This window comes from Pelecanus crispus, chromosome 1 (assembly GCF_030463565.1).
Source record: "Pelecanus crispus isolate bPelCri1 chromosome 1, bPelCri1.pri, whole genome shotgun sequence".
Classification (NCBI taxonomy): Eukaryota; Metazoa; Chordata; class Aves; order Pelecaniformes; family Pelecanidae; genus Pelecanus; species Pelecanus crispus.
Genome location: NC_134643.1, coordinates 201,887,311 through 201,908,918, shown reverse-complemented (window position 1 = coordinate 201,908,918; position 21,608 = coordinate 201,887,311). Strand labels below are relative to the sequence as shown.

General features: G+C 41.0%; 2 protein-coding genes across 3 annotated transcripts in view; one reads left to right on the top strand and one right to left on the bottom strand.

Annotated features, from left to right (window-relative positions):
* Nucleotides 1-15,655, top strand: part of FRY (FRY microtubule binding protein) — a 173,712-nt gene extending 158,057 nt beyond the window's left edge. For both annotated transcript variants that reach the window (XM_075727968.1, XM_075727969.1), the window contains 6 exons: nucleotides 1,330-1,479; nucleotides 2,923-3,021; nucleotides 3,497-3,580; nucleotides 12,344-12,454; nucleotides 14,567-14,760; nucleotides 15,346-15,655. In XM_075727968.1, coding sequence (XP_075584083.1) covers nucleotides 1,330-1,479; nucleotides 2,923-3,021; nucleotides 3,497-3,580; nucleotides 12,344-12,454; nucleotides 14,567-14,760; nucleotides 15,346-15,604 — 897 coding nt within the window. In that variant the 3' untranslated portion in view covers nucleotides 15,605-15,655. The remainder of the gene's footprint in view (nucleotides 1-1,329; nucleotides 1,480-2,922; nucleotides 3,022-3,496; nucleotides 3,581-12,343; nucleotides 12,455-14,566; nucleotides 14,761-15,345) is intronic.
* A 3,894-nt stretch (nucleotides 15,656-19,549) lies between these two features.
* ZAR1L (zygote arrest 1 like) lies at nucleotides 19,550-21,354 on the bottom strand. The gene is made up of 4 exons (XM_075727604.1): nucleotides 20,749-21,354; nucleotides 20,327-20,419; nucleotides 20,107-20,181; nucleotides 19,550-19,693 (listed from the first exon to the last, which is right to left on the bottom strand). Exons 1-4 carry the CDS (start codon nucleotides 21,352-21,354, stop codon nucleotides 19,550-19,552), a joined length of 918 nt encoding a protein of 305 aa, XP_075583719.1.
* Nucleotides 21,355-21,608: the final 254 nt, after the last annotated feature.

Here is a 21,608-nt window from a genome sequence, read left to right as displayed (position 1 = left end):
ACAGCCTCAGTGCAGCAGAGAATCTGAACCATGTGCTGAGTGATGTGTATAGTGCTTTGTTTCTGTGTTGAAGTAAGATGGTAGAAACTTATAGCAAGACAAGTACCGGTCTATCCAATCTTAACTCTGTTCAGGTGGCCAGTTCAGGTGCTTTAGAGAGAGATTCACAAATAAGCAGTTATGAAATTGGTCTGTAGAGGAAGTTTCTCTTTAACTATTTTATAAATTGTTGATAGCATATATCCTACCTACAATGTGAGGGCTTATGTAGCTTTAAAAAAGAAAATAATTCAATCCAACAGCTTCCATTATCAATAGGATTTGAATTCAGCTCACCTGATTTTAGGTACTTAACTTCAGTGCTCCAGCATAGGAGCAGTAACTGCCTATTTATATGTCTGTCATCCAGATTGGTATTTGGGAAGCACTTCTCTCCAGTGAGGCATGCTTACGGTAATACAGGTCCTAACCTACATTCCTCAGAGAAATGCCTATGGTAGCATGGAATTAATCATATAAAAAAGTTGCGTACTTTTATTTTTAAAAATATTTTCATGTTACTCCCACCTGCTGAGCAGCTGGCCTTAGCGAGATGTATTTTGGCAGTGAAACCTGCTGTGTATTTATCAAAATCATTATTTCAGTTTCCGCAAGACTAAAATATTCTTTTTATTTATTATTCACTTTATATATTAGTCACTGAAAAGCAAATATCAGCACTAGAATGCTTCTGGAAGACTAGACTGGTTTAGGACTCAAAACACCAAAAAGTCTTCTGAGAACAATAATTCCCGGATGCAATGCAGTATTTCTGGAGTCCTCCCAAGCAGCAGAAAAGTTTTAGTAAGAAGGTTTTTCCCACACGGGAAAACAAAAGTTTTTTTCTGATTTTTCCATGCTGCTGTTTGGCATTAGGTTGTCCATTATATTATCTGATTAGCCACTTGGCATGGAATACTAACAAAACAATGCCCGGAATGGGCAGAAAAAGTAATGTGCTGATCAACTCTGTTAACTCTGTACAGCCAAGGAAAAAAAAGCTACTTGTGGGTAAAAGGCTTTATGAAGATTGAATCATCTTTACAAGAAGGAATGTATTTCAGTAGTAGACTATTATGAATTCTGTAATTAGTTTCACAGCTGCCCAGCTGTACACTGTCTCCAGCATAACTGTTATTCAGTATCCTTGAGCAGACTTTCAGTTCTCCAGGGGGAGTTGGTCTCTTGCACGTGTTATTGTGCAAAGAAAAAAAAAGCATGCATTTGTTTACAAAGGAAAGCAGCTTGTACTTCAGTAAAACATGTGATAAACTGTATTTTGCTTTACAGAATATTCAGAAAAGATTCTGCTTCCTAACCTGTGATGCAGCTAGTTACTTGGGAGACAACCTGCGAGGAATAGGCTCCAAGTTTGTGAGGTCTTCTCAGATGTTAACATCATGTTCAGAATGTCCCACCCTTTTTGTAGATGCAGAAACAGTGAGTATATTCCTTTCAAAAGGCATGTGCTGCATTGCAGTGTGTTACTCTACTGGCTGTTTCACTTTTAGGCAACTCCTGAATAGATATGTCAAAAAGGTACCCACCTCCTATCTCTAATCTTTGTCTCTTGTTCTTAACCAAATTTCCATTAATTTTCCATACTATTTTATTAGGTAAGTACTGGCAGATGGGCAATATGATGCATTGGGCCTGTGTGCCAAAACCCAATATAAAACAGGTGCCTACCAGACCCAGTTAGCTCCACAAATCATAGAATCATAGAATCATTTAGGTTGGAAAAGACCCTTAAGATCATCAAGTCCAACTGTTAACCTAGCACTGCCAAGTCCCCCACTAAACCATGTCCCTAAGCACCACATCTACACGTCTTTTAAATACCTCCAGGGATGGGGACTCAACCACTTCTCTGGGCAGCCTGTTCCAATGCCTGACAACCCTTTCTGTGAAGAAATTTTTCCTAATGTCCAATCTAAACCTCCCCTGGCACAACTTGAGGCCATTTCCTCTTGTCCTATCGCTTGTTACTTGGCAGAAGAGACCAACACCCACCTCACTACAACCTCCTTTCAGGTAGCTGTAGAGAGCGATAAGGTCTCCCCTCAACCTCCTCTTCCCCACACTAAAAAACCCCAGTTTCCTCAGCCACTACTCATAAGACTTGTGCTCCAGACCCTTCACCAGCTTCGTTGCCCTTCTTTGGTCACGCTCCAGCACCTCAATGTCTGTCTTGTAGTGAGGGGCCCAAAACTGAACCCAGTATTTGAAGTGCAGCCTCACCAGTGCTGAGTACAGGGGGACAATTGCTTCCTTAGTCCTGCTGTCCATGCTATTTCTGATACGAGGGGAAAAGGAGAAGCTATTTTTTACATAGTTCAGTATGAAAGATGGTAACATGTTTAGTGGTTTCATTTGAGTCAAGTGTGATGTGAGCTGGATGATAAAAACATATCTTAGGGAATGAATGAGATGGCCTGTCCCATTGTTTTCATTCTGGCCCATGTTTATCCAACAGCATCAGGACAGCGTGGCGTCACACACACAGAAGTATAGAGGTAGGAACTTGCAAAGCGTAATCTTGGGCCCACTGCTGTGACCATGGAAGAGCTGTGCCTTACATCATCAGAGAGCTTAACTAGTTAAGCTTTGTGCTGTATTTTATTTTAGTGAAGTCCTCTGCAAAGCTGTTAAACACCGAACACGGTTTCAACTCCACATTATTATAAATGCAACTTTTGCTATTCAGTTTTCAGTATAGCATTCTATTTATGTATATTTTTGCATAAATGTAAATATTTTTCAGTATCGGTATCTGTAAATCTGAGTATTCTTTTGCAAGATCTTTACTACACTTTCTACTCTGCTAATATTTTTACTCTTTTATAGTGACATTTACTAGCCCTTTTGATTTCATCTCTCCAGCTGCTCTCTTGTGGCCTTCTTGAAAAGCTGAAGTTCAGTGTTTTAGAACTGCAGGAGTACCTGGACACATACAATAACAGGAAAGAAGCAACGCTCTCGGTATGCTGGATTATGTTGTGTTCTTGGTTTTGTATGTGCGTATACTTAAGATATGTCAAGAGATTACCGATACACTCAGATCTGTTTAAACTAATATTCAGTAGAAAAACATGTTTTAGATACTAGATTCACTAAATGTTCTTCCTGAACATACGAACCAGAACTAAAAAAATAGATATTGTATCCCTTAATTTTAGAAGCATTGGCATCTTTAATATTCCTGGTCTCTCCTTTCTCCTATTCAGTAATTAATTCATTTTCTTGGTTCATGCATTTCAAATACTAATAGAAATAGAGAATACTCTTTTTAAATTACAGTCAAAGCAAATTGTCATAGTCTGTGTGAATAAAAAGTGCAATTGCAAAATTTTATTTGTTTGCGTGCTGTGCTGTGAAGCTAAAATACCGCTTACCTTTCTGCAAATCAAACTATAGGCCATATTCATATCTTCTTTCAATTTCTTTCTGAAAACAGTGGCTTGCAAACTGCAAAGCAACGTTTGCTGGGGGCTCACGAGATGGAGTTATTACCTGCCAGCCAGGGGACTCAGAAGAGAAGGTAATGAATACGCAGTATTATTTCTCCCCTGTAAAGTGACATGTGTGATATATCTTGTTCTCGGACCCGCAAGAGCCTGGTGTTACTTCCTCCTTGTTTGTCTGCTGGGCTTGGGCATAATCCAGTTTTCACACTTAAGGCTCAAAGGTATTGTTGTTGCCTCTGTCCTGGCCACAGGAAACGGAGTATTTGAGGCAATACTTCTGCCTTCCTAGTCTAGCCAAGGAAGCAGAGCTAACCCTGCTTGGGTTCTCTGTGCTCTCCCTTTTAGAAAGATGTTGCAGCAGCAGTTTCCCACAGTGCGGTGTCTCTGAAAATCTCTCCCGGTGTACTGTGCTTCCACATTACACCCGTTTTATCTACAGCTGTAACAGACTCGGTCTGCCCAACACCAAGACTTGCCTGGTTGAAATCCACTTAGATTAGTAGTTATGAAATAATGACTGTAAAATGGCCAGTGAAGTAGTTTATTCTGTAGATGAGTATTTATACTTAAGGCAAAATATCACTTTACCACTTTTGAACGAAAGTTTTGCACACACATGCACATACATACATATATATATACACACACATAAATATATACATATATAGTGTGCTGATTCCAGTTAAGAAATCAATCTTTTCAGAAATCAGCACCATCAGCAGGCATTCCTGTTATTTGATATACTAAGTATAGGAAACAGTTGGTATCTTAGTGGTGTAGAATGAGTTGAGAAATGTTATTTTGTGGGCTTATTTCCTTTTGGAGAAAAAAGAATGGAGGATGGGAAAAAGAGGGGGCTGGAGACAATTAGCCAAAATCAGGAAGCAGCAGCAGCATGTAGAAAAAAGTGACATCTCCTCTTTCCATGTATTTTAACTCATAAAAGATAATGATGACATTTTCAGAACACACAGTTGCCTCTCATAACCATTTTTTTCAAATACCTTGTTTTATGTTGGTTTCAGTTTGTCTGTCTTGTCCCCCAATTCACTTCATTTTCTTCTGGTTTTATCTTCACCTCTCTTTCCCACCTCTATGTATTTGTCTCCCTGTCTTTGAACTCCTTTGATTTCTACTTTTTTATGGCATTTACCAAGAATCCCAAATCCTTGCCACCCCTCCATTTTGGCTTCCTTGACCTTATTAGCAAATAATAAATCCTCTGGCTGCAATCACAGGTGGTGGGAAAACTGTTCAATCTTCTCCCACCTGGCAGTGGCACCAGCAAAAGTATCCAATGCATTTAAATAAAGATACTGTCTCTTCTGTAATTGTAATGGTGTACAGGGAAGTTACAAGTGCATTATGCTCAAACCTAAAAAAGGGGAGACCTGGAACACATGCTACTACCTCTCCTGCAAGTACATAAGGAGAGGGAGATAAAGCATGCATAGGGAGACGTAACTATTGGAACCTGCATGGGCTTTCTGTTCCCACTGATGCATGAGACCCTGAACAGTGACTTCAGACTGTAGTGTTACATATCTTGCTGTATACAGCTTAACTTATCCTCTTCATCCCTCTTCTGTAAACCCATAGAATGGGATGGAGGATCACACATCTTGCTGATCATCTACGTTGTTTCCTTTTTGAAAAAGTAGAGGAGGAAGAATGCTGAGGATAAGGAATAAACTGTGATCTGAGGTCATATAGCTGGCCTAAATGCATCTAACAGTTAATAAATGTCATGTTCCACTTGTGGGTTGTTTTTTTTTTTAAATTAGGTGTTCTCTGTTTTGGAATTAAATGTGTGTTTTATGAAGCTGGGGTTAGTATTCTTACTGCTTATCAAACAGACTGAAAAGAAGGGTTTCTCACTCCTGCAGGAATCCCTGGTCTCTCCCCAGCATTTTTCCTTCAGCCCAAAATGCATTATTCCTTGGAAGCTGATAGGATGGTAGGTCTTTGATCAACAGGCATATTTCTTTTCTTCCCCTTCTCATTCACCTATCAATTGAAGCAGCTCTTCCCAAAGAAACATTCTGTTTATTCAACAAAAGTGTAATGGGAGTAAGAGTCCAGGGAAACTGAGGACATGTGATTAGGAAGGGACAAGGGAGAATTACTCCTAGACTGGCAAGTATTTGTTTTCTTACCTTTCCTCTCCTCTTCTTCCTCAACACAAAAGACTAAAGAATCTAATACTTGTAGGGAAAAAAAATCTGTCTTATAGCGGCAGTCACCAGAGAACCTGCCTAAACTCTTAAACGCATTGAGGGTTAGACTAGAGCCTGAAATCCTGCTGAAAACTTGTGGCATAAAAAATTGCTTAGCTAAGCACAAAACCAAGCTACTTCTGGAAAAGGTTCAGAAATAATTGTAAGGAAGAAAAAGCAACACCTTGCTCTACAGAAAGCAGAAATCTTAGATTCTCAGAACTCCCCACCTGGTAAAAAGCTTGAGGTGAAAATAGTCCCCTCTACAGACAAGACAGACATGAGACCAAATTCAGCATCAGCACAAGTGGTTGCATCACCAATGCCCGCTCATGCTGGTAACTTAACTTGGCACCAGTAACCAGATCTTATTTCAAAATAATTGCACATGATTTGTTGACCATTGTTACTGTTACTGAAAATGGGCAAAGGCAAAAATTGCTTATTCTGACACTAAAGAAGCTCGAAATAGAAGTTGTCTAGGTCAGCTGCTAGAGCTAGCAACTTTTCTGAAATTGGGTAAAAGCTTCGTGTCCCAGAATGTCTTTCTCCCCCTTATTCTTGCAACAGATTACATGATTTAGAGGTGTCTGTGATTTCTAAGCTTTGATGCTACATTGAGCAACAGAGTGTCAAGGACATAGGAGTCAATTTACAGACAAAAGATAACTGCACATACTATTGTGCTCTCTGTCCAGGTGTTAACATTCTTAGATGAGTACAGCTATCAGTACATTCTTTAACCTTACTAACCAGGGATTTTTTTAATCTAGTCAAAGACTGGGTTTGTTTGGGGCTTTTTTTCTGGAAAAGAGATACGTGGAAGATCCTTTTTTTCTTGTCAGTTAGCACTGCTAGTTCAAATATGTATTTATCTCCTAATGAGACATTCCGTTTACTCTGTAAGTCCAAAGCCAGTATACACCTTTCTTAAACCTTGCTCATCCCAAAGTCCACCACAAGCTCCTGGATGTGGGCTTTGCAAACTGAAACTGTTAATGGATATTTAAAACATGCTGCACCCCATAAAAATTTGCCCCAAAAATTCAGAATGTACCTGTTGCTATGAGTTTCCCTGTAGCTAAAGGTTCAATTACTCTAGGCCACCAGTAAGACTGGAGGTGTACCTCCTGGGACCATAGTCATCTGGAGTTGAGTTACAGTAAAGCCTAAGGCACAGTGAGTCTCATTGTTAAGTTAGAAATTCTTAATAATCAATAAACTGTTGTCTGACTGCTGTTTGACAGATCCATGGATTGACATGAGGTAAAATTGCCCCAGATAGGCAGCTTTTCTAAAGGAGAAACACAGCTGTGTTTTAGATCTCACCAGACAGAATAATTTCTACTGTTCTTCAAGTCCAGTGGATACTTAAGAATGCACATCATATGTGGTATCTCTCTTTTGCTCTCTGATATATATAAAAATTTGTATATATACCCACTTTCCTAGATTCTAGGAAAAGCTTTTGTCTGCTGGCATGTCCAGTCAAATAGAATACCTTAATAAAATGCACTTGCAATTAATAACCCTTGCACACAGCAGTTATTTTGTTGCAGTGGGACTCACCCATGCCAATAAATGACTGAAAACTGTGTTGCCATCGATGTCTTAAGAAATAACTGTGTAACTCTCATCTCTTTTCAGTAGGTGAAAAAAAGCAAGAAGGCCCGTGATCTAAAGATTAGTGCTTTGCCATCTTCCTGGTCTGCTAATAGTACAGAACAGTAATTCTCTGTCTCAATAAAAAACTGAATCAAAGTGTTGCTGCTAGGGTGTGCATCCTTCTTAGGTGCAGCATTTACTAGCTGCATAAAGGACTGTGCAATGATCCAAATACTCTAAGCATTCAGTATTTTCAGCTGCCAAAACCACTAACTGTGTAGTGTCTATCAACTAATCTAAAACACCACTTCCCTTACTATGGGAATTAAACTAGAAATTGAGAAGAAGAGTGAAGGCTAGGACCATTCCACCTGAGCCCTTGCTGCTGGGGACTAAAAGAAATGTCAGTCCGATAATTAGTGTCTTTTCAACTCCCAAGGAATATTTCATTTTACGCTGAAAGAGAGAGGAAGATAAGTTACAGTCATGAAATTGTAGAGCAATATGGAGCTGAGTATCACTAGTTAGGGAGATTTTGTATCTGGTATATTTTCTTTCAGTGAAGAAGAGGGGCTTTTCATGTAATGTGAAACCCATTCCCCACCCCTATTTTTAGCTTGCCCTGGTTTTGGAAGCAGTACAGAGAAGACAGTTTTTTCTGGAAAAAAAGACCATGGAATTCACTACTTAGCTGCTTCCGCCCCCCTCTTTTTTAAAGTAAATTCCATGGCAAATTAGAAATTATATGTTGATTCCAGTATTTTTGAAAGTCCAAGTGAAACTTGGTGGCATGCTAAACTTCAGAGGAGCTTAAGACAGAGACAAACAATATTTGAAAAACACACGCCAGCACACCTGTGAATTTACTAGAGCGCAGTGATCTGTCTGCTCTTGTCCTCTTCTTATCTTGAATTTAGCTTTACAAACCTTAATTTACATGGACTGCATGGAAGCCAGGATATAAAGGGGCTTTTTCAAGAGTACCAAATAGAAGAAAAAATCTATTCAAGCAATGTTAAAGGCATAAAATTAAACATCACAAGATCTTAAAGCTTAGTCTGTCATGGCTTTATAAAAGAGTGGTACAGGATTTGGGACAATACTTTTCATGCATTTTTTAATAGTAAGGCCCATGGAAAGAAGCCAGACTGAAATACTTTGTTAGGCTATACCAAGTTGGCATTATTTCACATTTCTGTGTTTGCTGCCTTTGTATTGATGGTAAGGTAAATCATTTTAATAATATTTCCAAATGTTTATTAACACTGTGTGCATATGGACTGGCTTCAGGCTGTAACTGGGCAGATGTCATTGTGTTTGTTAATTACAGCATTTACATGACAACTCTGTTCATCTAAAATGTCTTGAGAATGTAATATATACATAATAAGGAAAGCTGCATTAGAAGTGCACAGAGTGCAAATGTTACTTCTTGGCAAAGAAAAGAGGAACACTTTTTTTTTGAGGAGAGAAGTTAGTCCCCTAATCTTTGAAATGCTAATGCCAGTCAATTAGAATTTTTATTAGTATTGCAACAGGACTTACACTGACATTTTAATAACTTCAGAATTGCGTACGAGTCAGTGAATCATTACTGGTGAGAGGAAGGAATACAAAGCTGTCTGAACTTGTGGCATTGCCATGTAGTGAAACCAAACTGGCATTTTCCATGGATTTTTTTTTTCTTATGGTAGTCATAACTTAAAAATTATATGCAAAATGTTTCCACTGTAATGTGCCAAGTAATAAACAGTTCCAGAGCTACTGAGTGGGATAAATCAAAACTAATAAATCTGAAGATCTAACTGAGGATATTTAGACTGTAATTTACCATTAGAATTAAAGCTTGATTTTATTAAGAATGCTGTGCATGTTGTATGTGATATTTCCAACCAGTTATGAGGTTGAGGCAAGCATTGCTAATACTGCTGACAAGTTATGCTATTAAAGATGGGCTGTGCTTCCTATTGCATGCATTACACTGACACTATACTTTCTTTCCTTTCCTTTTCTCCTGTGCCATGCTTGCTGTGTAGCAAATGGAATCTCTTGCAGTAAGTTGAAGTTCTTTCATATTCTTTGTCCATCTGTAGATGGACTAATAAACCCCAATTTTACTGTTTTACTTCTAAGCATGTTTTCCTTTTTCATTATAGTTTTCCTGTAGAATACGTGGTTCTACATGCAGTGCCTAAAATAATTTACTAAGGTGTGTTTTGTGAAATCTAAAAATATTGTGCCGAAATTCTGACACCTTCATATGCTGTTTTAAATGGACATTTACATAATTTTTTAAAAATCAAGCCTTTGAATGGATATAATATGCTGCAGTGGAAGATAAAATTTTTTGGTATTTTAAATTTCATAATTTTCAATTTGTCCTAATGAAAAACTACCATTTGTAGTTGACAGTTATGTTTCAAATTGGTTTTGGTTGTATGTTGATGAATAGTTTCACCACTGTTGGCTTCTAATACTTATTCAGGAAGAACAAAAATTGAGTTTCGTGATATGGTAGCTAAATACTGGGTGAGTCAAACTCAAGTCTCCAATTTGACCTTAGTTTGTCTTCATTCAGGTTAGCAGCCAGAAGGGTGAAACTGAATTATTGTTCTCCAAGGACTAAAAAAAATTGTGTGTTACCTGCCAAGCTATCATGAGATTTTTTTTTTTTAATTATGTTATGCCGTGTCCTGGTTTTCTATTAATTTTTAACTCCCTGACAGCTTCAAGTATACGTGTGTTTAACTGCTGCGTAGCGTTGCCAGTTCTCCAAAATTTGAATAGAGTGAATTTGATCCCTACTGGAGAACCTCGGGCTGTGTCCCTTCTGGTGAACTAAACAGGAGCGGGCAGCAAGCGCGTTAGGGCTGAACGGTCAGTACCTTCCCCGGCTGGGGCACCAGCCAGCCCCTGGCGTGCCCGAGCATGGTTCGAGAGAGGACGGAAGCCAGAGCCATTTCCAGGAGGTTGTATCTAAACAGTCACTCTTTATTTTGGGAGGAGAAAGGCTAGCCACAGACATGCAAGCTTGGCAGTGCTCCATGGCCTCAGTTACAGAGAATGGCCTCTGGGCAGGTTTATCTGACAGGCAGTGTCCCTCATGCACTACTCTTCATGCTCTTGGCCGCCGATAGGTTTCGTCCCTGCCCATAAGTTGGTTGTCTCCTAGCAGGTCGCGCATCCATTCCCTCCCTTTCTTCCCCACCGCAGATCTGCTGGGCCTTCCTGCAGCTCCTGTGGGTCTTTGCTGTCCCATCAGGGCTGGTGGGATTCCTCCCTTCCATCTGGGGAGGGAACACTCTGACCTTGCTCACCAGTAAGGAACATTAAACGTACCAACCCAGATACCAGAAACAGCATATCCACAACAGCACAGGCCTCACACCAGGCAAATTTAGCGCTGAGCTCTGCTGCTGTGGCAGACCAACGCTGAGGTGTGAGTAGCCTGTCTGCCTGGCCTTCAGCAGGACAAAAACCCTGCCAGGTTGGGGCCCGCTGGCTTGGCGCTCTCCCCTGCTCCCACTCTCCTCCATAAACCTCCTTCAGAAGGAGACTGGCTCTGCCTGGTTTTGGCAGTGCCGCTGGCTGCCTGTCCATGGCTGGGTAGATGGTGTCCACCCTTGCCTGACAAGCAAAGCTGTAATTTGCCAAAGAAGCTTCCTTTGACTTCAGCCCCTCAGCCTCGTCTGGCTGGTACAGACATTTTGGGAACTGGAATGCTAAGGATATGGTTCTAATTTTGGCTTATCATGAAAAACCCTGGCACTTATATATTGAACCATATGTAAACAAGCAGTTCAGTCAAATTAATGCTTAGGATGTTTTTAAAGTACTTTTTATTAGTATTTAGTTTTAGTATTTATTAGTATTTGTGCTGGCAACTGACCCCAGTTCAGCAAATAGTTGAAGTACGTGCTGGTACCTAAGCATGTATGAAGTGCTTTAAGGAAGCAAAGTCATTAATAGCATCTTCTTCTTTTCTGCCATGTTTGGCATGAAACTCTGCTCTAGTTCCTCCAAGCAAATGGAAAGATCACTGAGCCCATCTTTGGTCACCGTGTCTATAAAAGAAGACAAATCAAATATGGTTTGAAGTCTGTAAGGCTTTCCTGCCAAAAGGCCAGGAGGCCTCCTGACTTGTACTTCCAGAATTTTCACTTCTTCTGTAATTTGCCAAAGATTAAATATTCCTCCCTTCCCCACCATGATCCAGCTGTAGAACTATGAGATTCCCGCTCCTACCAGACACACGCATACCAGGACCATGAGCATATTAACTTGACTTCTCTGGCAGATGTGCCCATTGCATGTTACTTCAATGTGGCTGACACCTTTTCTGTGGTGCTGCGCATTACACTGGAAGAATCAAGTTAATATTCATAGAACTACTTAATCTGGGAGACTAAATTGTAGAAGCCAGATGTCCTCTTGCACATGAAACTCCAGCCATCTGTTGTATGGTTGCTTTAAGATGGTGGAAAATCCATGAGCTGAGGTTTAAGTTGCAGAGCTGGCATTTCCTCCTTCCCACGCCTGGCTGGATTTATTGCCTTTCTTTCTTCCTCTCCCCTCAGAGAAGCAGGCAGGAGCTTTGACCTGCTTGGACAACTGCTTTATTGCTTCTCTCTTGGATTTCCATCCTCTCAGAAGAGGTCTTTGACCATTTCTGAAATTTTAAGGAGTTTTATGTTCTGTGCAGCAATTTCCCCCATATTCTGCCTCTGCTTTCCAGCTGCAAACTGGAGACAGCAAAGCTAACCTATATAAACTGCTTTGAGATTGATGCTGATGTGTGCTACCTGAGAGCTAGCCATCATAATTTTGATTTTCAATGTCATATATGACTTACCTGTAGAAGAAAGAACATCACTTGTTTTCTGAAATAGTATATGATCATTCTTCAGTAACATAATGTTGAGTGAGAACTGAACTATCTCAATGTGTTTTATTAGTTACTGAAAATTATCCCAACTTACTGATCTTTATTTTCTTGTCCTTCAAATCTTTCCTTAGCAATTGGAACTGTGTCAGAGATTATATAAACTGCATTTCCAGCTGCTGTTGCTTTTTCAGTCCTACTGTAAACTTATCGGACAAGTGCATGAAGTCAGTTCCATGCCAGAGGTATGTAACAAGCTACAAAGCCTTACACTGAAAATACCACTTTGCTTTCGTGTTCTTATATTTCTTTCTATGGACTTACACCAGAGTACACTATTTCACCCTGGATATAAGTCTGCAGACAAAACCCTTCAATGCATCTGCATTAAAATACAGTCAAGGTGCTGTATTTTTTGTAATTGACTGTATTTTCAGAGGCTGGGATCTTTTGTACATTCAGTCTTCAAAAGTAATTTCAATGAACTAGAATGATAGATGAAATCTTAGCTTCACTCACACACTTTATATGTAGGGAGGGCTCACACTGTGTGAATATCTGCAAGCCATTTATTTTTATGTTAATTGGGGCCTTAATTTGCAGGGAAAATGAGCTGCCTTCACACGTACAGAAAATATCCTTTTCCTAGATCATGACTGATTTTATCTGAACTTTGTGGAGACACTTAGACCAGGAGCACTTGTTAGCATGACAGTAACTAAACAGTTTGGTAAATTAATCTTAATATGGATGCAAAATTAAGGTTTTTGCTGAAATAATGCATTGTAATTTCCAGCCATATAAACTGTCTCCATTGCATGTGCATTATACTAGAAATGTCTGCAGTGTTTTTTGACAAACAGCTGATAAATGGTTTTCTCTCATACCTGAGCAAGCAAAGGTGTGTAGTGTAGAACTACTTTATGTTTTGACTGCAAGTGTACTGCCTGATCTTGTTCTCCGGATAAACAAATCAAAATCAGTTTAATGTTTCCAAAGAGTATTAAATCTATTTTTAAAATATAATTAACTAAATACCTTAATGTTGTAAATCTTTTTAATTCTGTGAATTTTACAAGCTTTCTTCTTTAAATATTTTTGACCCAGCACACTATCACTTTTGACCCAAATAGCTTTCTGGTTTTAGATAAATCTATGTATCTTACTTTAAAAAACACTTCACAAGAACAACACTGTTACTCAAGTTTATTTTCAGCAATTGCATAAAATATGTAATACTTTGAAATATCTTTGAGATGATCATCATTTAAGGAAAGATAGTAAAATAACTTGCCATTCCATACCTGATAAGGTGTTAAATTATAATAAACTATTGAGGGGTAGAAGTTACTGTACTTTGCTTGTAGCTGTAAAACAAAATTTGAAGCTCTAAAATGTATTTTATTACAGATTCTAGTAGCTTACAGATTCTTTATAAATGGAAATGGTTTGTTTTATCAGATGTGCTGTAGCAGTGCAAGGAGTTTGAATACTTACTGTAGCTTAAGGAACGCTTCTGAAGGCTGGCTCATAATGTGACTGGGCTGTTCACTTTTAAGAGGAGATAGGACAGTAGGCATCTAGTCTTAGAGCAGTCTAAATTTAGAAGTATTTTGTGTTCCTTCTAAGAGGATTGATTTCTGTAACTGTATTTCACAGTTAGGATTTTGTTAGGTAGTTATAAATAATGCAGCCTATCGAACTGGGGAACAATAATATGAGGAATAGCTGTTTAACCATGAAACTCATATTTTGCTGTTATATAAGTTTGTTTATTATTATATATAATAAATAAGCTATTATTTAAAGGAAATTCCATTGTTAGTTCATGTGAGAGTGGTTATTTTTAGCATGTTTGAGCATGAAAAGGTAGATCTTTAGAAATCAGCTGTTCACTTATGAATATTTATGAGTCTTGTGCCATATTAACTTTTTGGTCTGACAAAGGGTTATACAATTCCTGTCCAGCTGTTAATCTTATAAGATTCTGTATGTGTTTTGTAAATAAATAACACATCATTGCTAGGAGAAGTATACGTTTTCTTAAACTTTTCCACTATAACATGAAAGAAGTAGCAGGGGTGAAAAAATAAAAGATTGTGTAGGTGTGCTCTTGCATTTTAGCAAGCCAAAAATACAGCATAGGGTTAAAGGAAGCACAAAGCTTAGAAATCTGTAGTTAGTGTCTTCCCTGTATTGTACAGAGCACAGAGATCAAGAAATGTCCTTGTCTTAAAATGGGGTCTTTTCCATAATGTGTACATCCGATGTAGTAGTAAGAACAGACTTGAAATAGCTACTCCGTTTGGTGCCTACGGAGAATGAAAACACCCATCTCATCTTTCTCCTTGGAACAGCTCTTAAATATGTCAAGAGAACTGAGTGAGTTGAAGAAAAATCTTAAGGATGCTACTGCTGCAATCGCAGCCGAGCCTCTGACAACAGAATCTGAGCCCACATTCAATTCTACGGAAGCAGCTATTCAGTCCATGCTGGAGTGTTTGAAAAACAATGAACTTGTTAAAGCCATCCGACAAATACGAGAATGCAGGCAAGTTTTGCTACACGGCTCATATTAGACTTTCATGTTAACAGAAGAGCATGCATTTATTAGCTGCCTAACTTTATACTACATGTAACGTGCTGAGTCAGCATAATTAATTTACTATGTTTATACAAGATACATGGGGCCATTAGTATTAACTTTTGCAGGGGTGTGCCACAAGTAACAATATCAAATCAGTAATACAAACATGTATGGTTGCAACAATGAAGATGTTTAATCACATTACATAGATCAAAATACTTCTGTGGGGCTCTTAAGAATTTTTTTACAGAGCTAATTCCTTACAGGTGTTTGTCACTGGCATCAGCTAACATTCAGCCCAGTTTCACTTATTTGAGTGAGTTTTCTTAAGCTTTTTTTTTTTTTTAGATAATAGGAATTGCGCTTTTATGTGATTTCTGTGCCTGATAGCAGAGTCTGAGTAACAAATGAGTAGCGTAAAACAGTGAGTTGCTTTTGGCTTATAAGTGTGTGCGAGTCAGTTCTCCTTTGAGAGATCTCTATCAGGTAGTTTCTTCTGTGCTAATAAACCCATAATGATACGCACATTCTTTTCCTGTTTGATTGCAGGATTTTGTGGCCCAATGATATCTTTGGAAGTAGCTCTGATGATGAAGTCCAGACACTACTGAACATTTACTTCCGGCACCAAACCTTGGGTCAGACGGGCACCTATGCACTGGTGGGCTCCAACCAGAGCCTGACTGAAATCTGTACCAAATTAATGGAACTGAATATAGAGATCCGCGACATGATTCGCAGAGCTCAGAGTTACCGGGTCATCAATACTTTTCTTCCAGACTCCAGCATTTCCGGCACAAGTCTCTGACAGGACTCTTGTGTCCTCTTGCAAGCTGGGAGTGCTGCCCTGTTGGAGTGAGGTGGCTCAATGTCTTCTCAGCCTTACAAAGGTTTGGTCAAACTGTACTCACTCTTGTTACATTTAGGATTTCTTCTAAAAAGATATGGGCTGAACTTCAAATGTGTAGCAATACTGTAAGGACAAAGGTAGCATAGAGCATCCGGGACAACATCCTTTGTTCTCTGTTGCACAAAAACCAGTTAGCATTTCACTGAGCAACTGCAACTCACTACTGAAGAAGTGACTGCCATTGCATACCAAAGCCTACTACACTGAACAATACTTCCTTTATTTTAGGTTGGCAAAAGTGCAATGTTTCCTTCACAAAATAATATTTTTTGTTAAAAAAAAACAAAACTTGTACATTTTTTCCTTTTTGCTCTTCCTTGGGTGAGTGAAAGATGGGCAGAATGAAGCTGGCCACAGAATCTCGCAAACTTGTTGGTCAAAAGCTGAGAGCCTGTATATGTGAAAAAAATTGTAAATGGACTACAGTTTAATGTACACTGTAATTTGAATATGATTACTGTATCTTAAAACAACGAGCTGCTATGAAGTACATTTCCTAATGTTACTAGGCTACTGTCTCTGAAGGTACTGGATCATATTGCAGAGGTCTGTTCTTAGGCCCCCAAGCGTCATGAATGGTCTTGTTAGATTTTCTTTTTTTTTTAAAGGACCTTGGCTGCTTTTTACTAGAGGGTTGCTTTTATGAATATATTTATACTATTAAAGGATGGTTGATCTAATTTAACTTGCCATTTTGTAGGAGAAAGTCCCATCACAGAGTCAAATCTTTTGAACTGTTATGCATGCATATTTTTATTTAATATAAATTTTGAGTATAAAAAGTAAAAATATTAACGTGAAACTCAAGTTCTCATGATAAGTTTCTTTAAAGAGATGTCTTATTTTATTTGTAATGTATATATAAAAGTCATACCTGTATGGTTTTTTCTTACATTTAACTGCTGTCCAGTGTTAAATGTATGCATGTAAATCTGTTGCACATCTGAGACTTTTATTCAGACAACTATGTAACTTATTCACTCTGTAAATACACTTACCGTTTTTGTGAAGTAACTTTGGTTGATATTTGGATCAGTACATCCATTTAACTAAAATATAAAAGTCATATATAATCACAACAGAGTATGTGCTTGTTGCAAAGATTGCGTTCTTGTCTGAATCTGTACTGTTGAGGATGGTATCCATGATCAGCAGCCCCCAGAAGACACCTTTTTCATCATTTATGGTGTTCATTACACTGAAAGAAACCAGTGAGAAATGTTAGGATTTTTTTGTCAGTCTGTAGTTACAACTCAACCAGGAAAAGTACGCTGCGTAAAGCAGTTTCATAATTGAAAAAAAAAAAAAAAACAAAAACAAAATGGAGCTGAGGGTTTGTTTCTGGTAAAAACATCAGTAATGGTCCTATTTGTTCCAGCATTGGGTTTCAGTGGGGTTTTTTCTCATGCTAAAGGTAGAAGAAAAGCTGTCCAGCCTGCTGTATCAGGCTCTGAAAGTCCAGTAAAGCCCTCTCCCCTTTACCACTTTTTCATTTTCAAAATGCTTGCACAATTTTACGTGCATCTTGAAAAACACTTATATTGATGCAGAAAAGGGGTGGAATTGACTACTTTTACAGATTTTCTGATTTTGCAGTCCACAGAGCTCTGCAGCATAGTTGTAGTTGCAGAACAAAATAGATGCACGGCAAATCATTTCCAAAAACAGTGCCACTCATCACACAGCTATTTTTCTGAGTAAAATAATCCAAAATGGTTAGAGAAGTCTTCAAATTTCAGTCACATATTCCCCTTTTGAAAGCTATTCAGAACTGTAATTGGGGTGGTCTACAAAAATATTTAGTGGTTGGTGAAAGATGAGATCTGCTCTGTTACTTGGCAAAATCATGGATATTATGCAGATCACAGAATCACAGGAAAATTCAGGTTGGAAGGGACCTGAGGAGGTCATCTGGTCATCTAGTCCAACCTCCATTTTGAAGCAAGGTCAGCCACAAGATCAGATTGGGTTACTCGGGCTTTTATCCAGTCAGGTCTTGAAAACATCCAAGGATGGAGAGTTCACAACCTCCCTGGACAACCTGTTCTACTTGACTGTCCTCATGGTGGAAAAGCTTTTCCTTTATCCAGTCTGAACCTATCTTGTTTATCTTATGCACGTTCTCTCTCATCCCCCCACCATGAGCCACATCGAAGGGCCTGGCTCCATCTTTCTTCAGTAACCATAACCTGGCAGGCTACTGTTGGGTGCCCCTGAAGTCTTTGCTTCTTCAGACTGAATAAGCCCAGTTCTTTCAATGTCTCCTCAACATAAGTGCACCAGCCCTATAACCAGCTTGGTGGCCTCTACTGAACTCCTCGCAGTTGATCAACATCTTTCTCCTATAGAGAGCCCAAAACTGGATACCGTAATCTAGATGTGGTCTAGTGAGTGCCGAGTAAAAGGGGACAATCGCTTCCCCTGCTCCGCTGGCTCTGCTTCTGTTTGTACAGCCCAGGATGTTGTTGCTGCCAGGGCCCGCTGCCAGCCAAACCCCAAGGGCACTTTCCAATGAGCTGTCCCCCCGCCAGGCAGTCCCCTGTCTGCGTTACTGCAAAGGGTTCTCCCCATCTGCGGTAAGAATTTCCTCTGGTCCCTGCTGAATATCACAAGGCTCCTGTTGGCACATCCCTCCTGTCAGCTGAGATCCCTCCAAATGGCTGCTCTGCCCTCAGCTGCATTGGCCAGTCCCCCCAGTTTGGCATCACCTGCAAACTTGACAAGTACACCCTGTTGCCTCTTCCAGGTCACTGGTAAATTGTGTTGAACAGAGCAGGTCCCAGGATAGACCACCTGCTGTACACCACTTGTCACTGTACAATCCATTAACCACTACCTTGAGCAACTTGATTCAATTGGTCCTCCACTGAGCATGAAGACCTCCCGAAGTTCTTTCCACCCTAAAGTATTTATGATTCTTCACAGATACAACAAAACCCATGACAACCATCTAGCTTTCTTTGCATCATTTCTGAACTTCAGGTAGAGTAGAATCAGTATATTCCAAAACACCACCTCACTGAAGTCCTAGGACAACATAAAACTCTAGCAGTGCCCCACCATGCTTCTACACCACCAGTGCTTTAATTAGGACTCCCTCAACTGCATTTTTGTCTCCACAAAAGCACATTCAGTTACACTTAAGCCACCTGCCCTGGAGATACCTTACATAACCAGGAAGCTGGTATTTGAACAGGGGGCACAGGGACCTGTTCTACCTCTTCTGGGCCATGTTAAGTCTAGATAATTTGTTACACTCTTGTCACAGATACCCCAGTTCAAAATGTTTTTCACCCTCAGTGGAAAACATATGAAGCTTACACATTTCCCCTCATATCTTACAGACATAGTCTTCCAGCATATAGTTTTAGATTCTCAAACTGCTGTGGTGGGTTTTTTTTTTTTTAACTATACATTTGACAGAGGCAGTGGAAAGAGACACTTGCAGATGCATTTAACCCCAAACTATATGCAAATACTCCAGAACATTTGCATCTTCTATACTAGTTCAGTTTGAGTGACTGAAGGAAGAACTTCCTATCACAGTTTTAATCTTAGTATTCCCTAAAGGCAGACTAAAACCAAAACCTATTTTCTTTAGGAAGTCAAATAGGTTCTGTTTCCTTCCAGATACACTTTCTACTTTCATCCCAGCAAGATAAAACTAAAGGGTAACAAACTAGTGCAAATTTTATTCACAGCATATAATACAATGAAGTTACATACTTTACAAATAATACAAAAGTCTTTATCCATTATCCAACGCCAGGTCAAAAGCCTAAAGTCAAAACATTGCAAGAGACTGACAAAGTGCAAAGTGCAAAACAGAAGAGGGCACTGGGATCAGACAATGTATTTGAAGCTGTAAGTGTTATCACAGGACAGCCTCTTGCCTTTGCAGCGGCCACAAAGTTCTTGGCGATGAGGTCTCTTAAGATCGATGTGTCTTTTCTTCTGAGGGCAGGAACAACGAGTCTTTGAGCAGATCTTAAGAAAGACGACATTTTATTAGTAGTAGATCAAAGGTGCTCACTTCATGTTAGACTGACGTTTAGTTTTCCTTGATCATAGCAACACATTTGGGCTAATAACACTTAAAGCTCTTGTGACAAACACCCTGTGGAGTTAAGCTATAAGAGCCTTCTCAGCTAGAAGCACAAAACCCTACCCTATGTGTAGCTAGGCATAACATTGTATGGACAGAAAACCATTCATGTAAGCTGTCTGCAGGAGGAAGGAATCTTATCCCATTACACCCTTCCCAAATAACATTTCCTAGTACTTTGATGAAAGCAAGTTCTCTTCCAGATAAAGACAGTGTCTAAGTCAGCAACTGCAAACTATTAGGGTATATGAGAAACTCTGGCAGCCTTACCAGGATACAGAAATCTGCAACCTACCTGGCACTGGATTGCTTCCACTCGATAGGGATTGAAGCCCTTTTGGCACTTGCGACAGAGCTGCTTGAAATACACCTGAAAAAAGCAAGTTCTCAGTTACTATAGAGACTTACTCAGGGTGTTCAGTACAGGTACCTAAATTTGTGCCAAAACAACTGATTTGTCACAGATTTGGTGCCATTCTTACAAGTCTCAGGAGCAAGAAGTGACTGTGAACTACCTTGTTGCTTCCAGAAATGCACCACACATAAGCACTCTCCCATCTGGTCTTGCAGTCTTTACAGTGGAAATAGCCATACTTCTGCTCCAAAAACTGCAGAGAGAGAGTTCACTGAGCAGCCTCCAGCACCACAAGAACACCCAGCCCAGCTCCCTCACTACACCACCCGTTTTTACAGGCAGGAGGCTCCACTGCTGCAAGGGAGACAGCCTTGCAGAGGCTGGGGAGAGAGAATGCCTGGGGATTACCAACCCGGGGGAAGGGGCGTGCAGACCCGAGTGGGAAGCCAGAGTGGGGACCACTGCGTCTTTCGCTGCTCGAGAGCACATTTCTCCCCAGCCTGCTTCGCCCCCCACCCCTCTTGCGCAGAGCAGGCCGCAGCAGGTGCCAGCCCCTCCTCAGGCCCTGGTGTCTCTGCGCACCTGGAAGGCAGCCCGCCGTCTGGGGGCTGCGGCCTCCTCCCGCGGCGCTCCTGCGGTCTCCTCACGGGGCAGAGCAGCCGCTGCCTGGCCCTCCTGCCGCTCTCCGCCACCATCCTCCGCCTTCTGCCCCTCGGGGGTCGCTTCAGACGCCTCTTCCTTCTCCTGGGGCCCAGCGGCCTCGGGCAGCGTGAAGAGGCGGCGGTCCGGCACGGGCGAGTAGAGGGCCAGGTGCCCCCGGGCGCGGAGGGCGGCGGGGCTGAGGGGGCGGCCGGCGGGCAGCGTGCGCAGCCCCAGCGAGCACTGCACGGCGGCCTCGGCCCGCAGGTTCACCTGCACGCCCACCTCCTTGGTGTCGGCCCGGCGCAGCCGCGGCGCCAGCCCGGGGCTCACCTGCGAGAGCAGGGCCTGCAGCTGGGCCCGCCGGTACCTGTCCAGGTGGTCGGAGGGCACGGGGGTGAGGGGCCCCCCGAGGAAGGGGCTGATGCCGCTGCTCTTGCTCTGCTTCCAGCTGGGCTGCTTCACCGCCGGCTCCCCGCACCGGCGCGGCGTCAGGCTGCCCCTGAAACTCTGGTACGTGCTGAAGGGGGGATAGACGAAGCCCTCCATGATCATGGCCGCAGTGGTCCTGGCGCTCTCCCCGCCCCGTCTTTATCTTATCCGCAGAGCTGCTGCTAATTGTTGCTAATTGGCGGGGAAATTGGCCCCAGCCCGGTGGGGGCAGCTGCGGGGAGGGCGGGTTGGCTGCAGGCCTGCCCTCGCCGCTGCTCCCGCAGCTTTTTCCCGGTGGCTGCGCTGAAGCGGGAGCTGATGCGTTTCCACGCAGGCGGTGCGGGAAGCCTGGACACGCAGACCGCGAAGGC